General features: G+C 35.6%; 1 protein-coding gene across 1 annotated transcript; it reads right to left on the reverse strand.

Moving 5' to 3' along the window:
* Positions 1–1,596: 1,596 nt before the first annotated feature.
* On the reverse strand, positions 1,597–4,040 carry LOC110689339. Its single transcript, XM_021866111.1, has one exon. The coding sequence runs from the start codon at positions 3,665–3,667 to the stop codon at positions 1,910–1,912; it is 1,758 nt and encodes a 585-aa protein (XP_021721803.1). The 5' UTR covers positions 3,668–4,040; the 3' UTR covers positions 1,597–1,909.
* Positions 4,041–6,000: the final 1,960 nt, after the last annotated feature.

Raw genomic sequence — 6,000 nt, forward strand, 5'->3', positions numbered from 1 at the left:
GTCATGATTAGACTCCAAAATCTATCAAATAAATCTACTATCTATTTGATATCCCCAACTGTGTAAAACATGGTACGTTGGCTACATAAATGTGGTGAACACCCCAGTTCAGGAAAATACAATTTATGGAGTGTATACATGTTGTCACTGATGGTTCGTGTTAATGCTTCGGTACCCTGTTAACAACCAGCTTCCAAAGTTGGTTGTAAAAGCAGGTCAAAATATAATTGCACTATATTTACTTGACAAAAATGTCAACACCTAACTCTACACTTCCCATGTAAAGGACAGTCCAAATCATGAAAATGCTCTCATATTTTTTATTGCAACAAATTGTGTACGTCCTTTCAAAAACAAACATACTCCTTTGGACATTTGACCTTTGTATTAGGGTCGGTTCTGATTTATCCAATTGAGCTGAGCTAAACTAAACTGTTTATGAGAGAAGGAAATTAGGAATTGAACTGAATTAAAATGAGTTGATTGGAGCTGAATTAAATTGAAATTAAGCTAACCGAAGAGAACCGACCCTTAAAATATACTCTTATACTACTCAACCAAACATACACCAAATATTTCTACATTTTATTTTGGTATATATTTTGATGTATGCCAAGTATATGATATGCAGGAAAATTTGTAAGGGCGGGCTCCCTTGGACCCTAAGACCAAAACTCCAGAAAAGCAGGTTCGTAATTGATAATGCTGGAAAATGGAAACTCAACGATGAACATAAGTGCGGATTAAGCTCGATCACTACAAAGAAAGGGAGATAAATTAATACTAGTGCAAGTTAAACATAGTGCCGTTAGGTGTGGTTTTGATAATGAAGTAACAAAGTGCAAGTTCATGTTCTTCTCTCCAGCATAATCAAATCCCTGGTAATACTACAACTACAAACAGGTCATTATGTTCATTAAAATATACTCATATCAGAACAAAGACAGATAAGATAAATCTATGGATCAGTGGGTTTTATACTATTTTATCCCTATCCATTAGCTTTACAATACAATACACAAAAGGCAACATGCTTTCATGTCAAAAGTATATTACTATTTTCACAACCACCATCACTAGGTGTTGCGACAATACACAAAAAGACATGGTTAATGCATATGGAGCAGGTTTAATATCGTCACTAGAGAAGAGGTTTACTTACTGTAACAATGCTACAAATGACAAAACGTCAGGATGCTAGAGATAAGAATGTTTTCGTACCAAATACAAGCACTTCATTAAGAATGGGAGAAATCATACCTCTGTTGTATTTGTTGCTTCCTCATATTATATTCTTTTTCCTCAAGTCGGCGTATTGGGAGCTTTAACCTTACACGGTTACACCAAATCTGGATCCGAATCATACAGAGAGTGGAGAGCGCTCTTCCATCATTCAAATGCAGTTATGACTCAGATTGGTGACTCCTATCATATATCTCGACCATAGAAGTTGCAGATGTACACAGATTACATAGTTTAAACAGAAGATTAATTATGCAACTATCACACAAACAATGCTTTCTGCCTATACCAACACAATAGCTCAACCATTGACCAACTGTCTATTTACACGAAAGATGCAAGAATGCAAATTTATAACCTTACTAAGGGAGAAGATAGAAAGATAAATGTACATGTTGATTCCAAATATGTGAACTTCGATTGGGATAGTTGAGAGAAATCTAGGATAAAAATGTAAGAAATTATCATTACTATGTACAAAAGTACATACATAATGTTCGGAAGAAAAAATTACTTCCTCCCTCTAGTGAGAGAAAACTACTTGTATGTACTAGTACTTAAGAAGCCAAAGCCAAAACCCTAGATGCCTTTCAACAAAAACAAAGTAATCTATATCTTTGTATTTGATTAAACCAAGAAAAAACCCCAACTTCATTCATATTACCCATCAATCGAGACAAGAAGCCTGGCATTGCAATTGCCATTCCATCCAATCACCAAAGTCAAAACTGCTAGCACAATCCAACAGAGCATTTTGCTGATGTTCATAACGGCATATATAATTCAAACCAACAAGAAGATCACAAATTGCTGCTTCTGTCTTCTCCCTGTTTGCAAAATAAAGGGTCTGAAGTAGAAGAACGTTTGTTCTTGAAACAATCTGTTGTTGCTCAAAATTGCGCTCACTTTGCCACCTGATCATATTATGAGCCAAAGGAGCTAGCCATTTCAAGATCTGATCAAGGTTTTCCTTCCAATCATGAGCCAACGCACCATCAAATATTGCAAAGTTCTTGAAGTGTGACTTGAGATTCATCCTCAAAGACTTTCTTAAGCTAGCTGGCAACATTTGATACAAATCATCCCTGGCTTCCTCTCCCACTAAATGTGGGTAACGAAGAAGTTTCTCTATAACTATAATGACATTGGCATAGTGCAGAGCAAGAGCAGAACCTCCGACAGTGGACGGAGTAGCATGAGTGGCCAGCCTACTTTTGGGGCCAAAACGTGAGGCATTCACTGAATCTTGAAGCTGCCCATGTTCCCCATTATAATGAAATCCAGCATGGGCGCGATTTAAGCAGTCTGGATGCTCCTCCTTCATGCCATCCAAAACTTTGAATTCAGACACAAAGGAATTTTGGCCACTGCAAGAAAATGCATCTTCATCATCATCAACTCTTGAGGCTGAACTGCTGAGACTAAGGCACTCCATGAAGATCCTCCCTGGACTAGGAGCACAAGGATAAACTAAATCCTGACGATGAAGCAGGTCTAATTCACTTCTTTTCAGACTAGATTGAGTCTTGAAACTAGGAGGCTTCTTTTCGCAAGTTTGACTATGCAAAGAATTATTCCGGTTCATAAGCCTAAGACTGCGGCGACTCTCAAGCTTACCAATGCTCTTGACACCAAGCTGAGCAGGAGGCACTGCTCGAAGCACATCGACATTAGCAAAGGCAACACAAATTCTAGCATAAAGGGTACAAACAGTCCTGGCCAAAAGCTCAACAACCTTATCATAGGTCTGATTCCAAAGAGAAACATCCTTCAAATGCTTGACATCCTGCCTTTGCCAAGACAACTTCTGATCAAAAGCCCTACGACTATCAAGGTTATGATTCAAATGAAACTTGTTGGTAGCAAGCTCCAATTCATTCAAAACCTCCAATTCACCATACAAATTAGCAGTAGCACCCACATACCTCTCCATCTTCCTAATCATACTATCCATATCCTTAACCAAAAACCCCAAATCTTTGACATTAATCCTACCACTAACAATATCCCCATAAACATGCTCAAAGCCAAGCAAAGTTGGCTCAGTACATCTTTTCCCCAACCTAGAAACAACCTCAGCAACCCTATTCAAATCATCTACCCTCTCAGAATAAGCAAGCTCTAAAAGGTAAGAATCATCACAAGAAACCAATTTCTTAACACCCTCTGATTTAATCAATTCATGCTTCAGTTTTGAGATCTCTTCATCAGAGACAGAGTTATGAAGATGGACCAATTTTGACATAACATTAGCAACCTCAAATGACAAGATACCAATATTAGAGCAACTACTAGTACTACTACTGCTACTTTTCTTCTTTCTACTACTACTATTACTTGTGCTTGTTGGGTGTAAAAGAAGGGAGTTTTTCAGATTGCTACTTACCTGATTCCCCATTCTCAGTAACCAAGGCTCTGCAACCATTGCTTTACTGGGGTTCTTCTTGTTCTTGTTCTTCTTCTTCTTCAATGAAAAGATCTCAACTTTGAAAGAAAAGGAAAATTGGGATCAAAGGTGCATTTTAGCAGAGAAGGGTAAATTAATTAAATTGATTCAGAGACAGAGGAGAGAGAGAAGAGAGGAGTAATGAATTGAAGGAGGAGAGAGAAGATATTAGCAATGGAGGGAAAGAGGCATTGATTGTTGTAAATTATTTTTCTGAAATTCAAAAGACAGAGAAATAGGGTTGAATTAATTATGTGATTAGAGAGGGGGTTAGCTTTTGTATTTGTATGTTAAATGAAAACCAATTATCTTCTGTTTGGTTTAGTAGGCAGCAAATTCCAACCCCCACTCACTCCCACCCAAAATAAACAAAATATGGTAAAGTAAAATGTTTATTGGAGTGGGATGGTCAATGTAGGGTTCTCAATTTGTCAACTACTATGACCCCACCTGATACCCATTCCATTTTTCCAATTTTACCAACTTTAATTTTTTTCAAAATAAAAGAAATTTAGAGACTCTTCTTTTCCACAAAATTTCAGTTCAGTTCAGCTCCAATCGATTTAGTTCACTTTAATTCCTACTTTCATTCACTCATAAACAATTTATTTTAGTTCAGTTTAGTTCAGCTCCAATCAGTTCAGTTCAACTCGGTAAATCAGAACAGGTCCTAAGTATGTCAAATATTATTCGATCAATACTTTAGTGGTCATTTAATCCTTAAGAGTCTAAATTGAGCTTGAAATTGTTGTTAGATAAACATTATGTGTGTTAAAATTTGTTTCAGTTTGCATGTTAATTTTTTTATTTGCGTCTCAAAAATTATTTGATTAAGATTTTGCATGCCATGAAATATTTCGTTTTGAGCTCCTAAACCGTTGATGGGAAAATTTCAAGGAAACCAAAAATTGAATAAGATACATTAATCCATTAAAGTTCAACATTTGCAATGATCTATGAGATTTTAACTCACATATAATCTTGAGGATTCAGAGATAAAGCTGGTAGGAACTTAACCATGAGTTAGTGGTTGCTTGAATTAACCTTTACCTGTTTCTAGCATTGACATGTGGAATTTGCAATTTTTGAACATACACAAACAACATAAAACCCTAGTATAATGTTAATCGTTGTCTTTGAATAAAACACACAAAATCTAACTTTTTTTTCCGAAGGATAATATTTAACTATTTGTGATCCCTTGAATGTACGATTTCCATAAAAGTTGTTGAATTGTAAATTAATTCCCTATTTGCGTCGGTTTAAAAACTTATTCCCACAATATTGTCCACGTAGGATTGGAAAAATGTTTTTTTTTTTTTTGTTTTTTTGAAAAAAAAAACGCTAACAATGATAGCGGTTTCATACTTGTTATAAAATTGCTAACGTCGTTAGTGGTTCTTATATTAAGTTTTAACTTGTGAAGTTTTCTTATACAAGAATCGCTAACGACATTAGCGGTTTTATAAGTGTAGATCCGCTATCACCGTTGGCGGTTCTTTAGGGAAAAAAAAATCTACCAAACTTACGTGGACAATTTAGTGGGAATAAGTTTTTAAACCAACGTAAATAAGGAAATAATTTACTATTCAACAATTTTTAGGGAAATCTTCCCCACTTGAATCGTAAAGATCTAATCCATTGTCCAAATGTAGTCTTATGTTATATAATTCAAATATTTGACTTTTAGAAATAATAATAGAGAGTAACAATTAATCTTCATAGCCAGCCCAACTTCATAAATCAACGCTTGATTATAGAAAGAAGAGGTTTAGGTAAGGTTATCCTTCTACTCCCAAACAATTATAGTTGGCGGGCCTCAAGTTGTGACCTACAAAGTGAGTTCCCACCACTCCACTTAATATGTTTTTTTAAAAACATGCATAATGGTTGATTGAAAAAAAAAAAAAAAAAAAAAAAAAACCAATATTTAAAGATGAGAGCATGCAAATTAATAAGGTAGGTGCAAAATCGTTAGACTTGCACAAGATGCTGATTGCCAGGCCTTTTAGCTTAGCCCATTTTTAGCTCAGCCTTGGTGTTTTCCTTCATTGAGGTAATTTATGGGAATTGAACATTGGGTTTGAATGTGGTACATTATGCACCTCAGTTATGTGTCCGCCTTAACAAGGTTTGAGATGCATTAGTGCATTACTACTTCCGTCCCAAAATAATAAACTTATTCCGTGGAATAAGTGACTACTGTAACTGTAGCAATTAGCCTGGAGTATTCCGTTTCAAAAACGAATCAGTGTATTCAAACTAATCCAACAGTAAACAACAATTAAAGTAATAAACAAACAAAATACGAA

Source organism: Chenopodium quinoa, unplaced genomic scaffold (assembly GCF_001683475.1).
Source record: "Chenopodium quinoa cultivar QQ74 unplaced genomic scaffold, ASM168347v1, whole genome shotgun sequence".
Taxonomy (NCBI): domain Eukaryota; kingdom Viridiplantae; phylum Streptophyta; class Magnoliopsida; order Caryophyllales; family Amaranthaceae; genus Chenopodium; species Chenopodium quinoa.

Coding starts and splice junctions, on each gene's coding strand:
- LOC110689339 (XM_021866111.1), bottom strand. CDS start 3,667: ATGGTTGCAGAGCCTTGGTTACTGAGAATGGGGAATCAGGTAAGTAGC.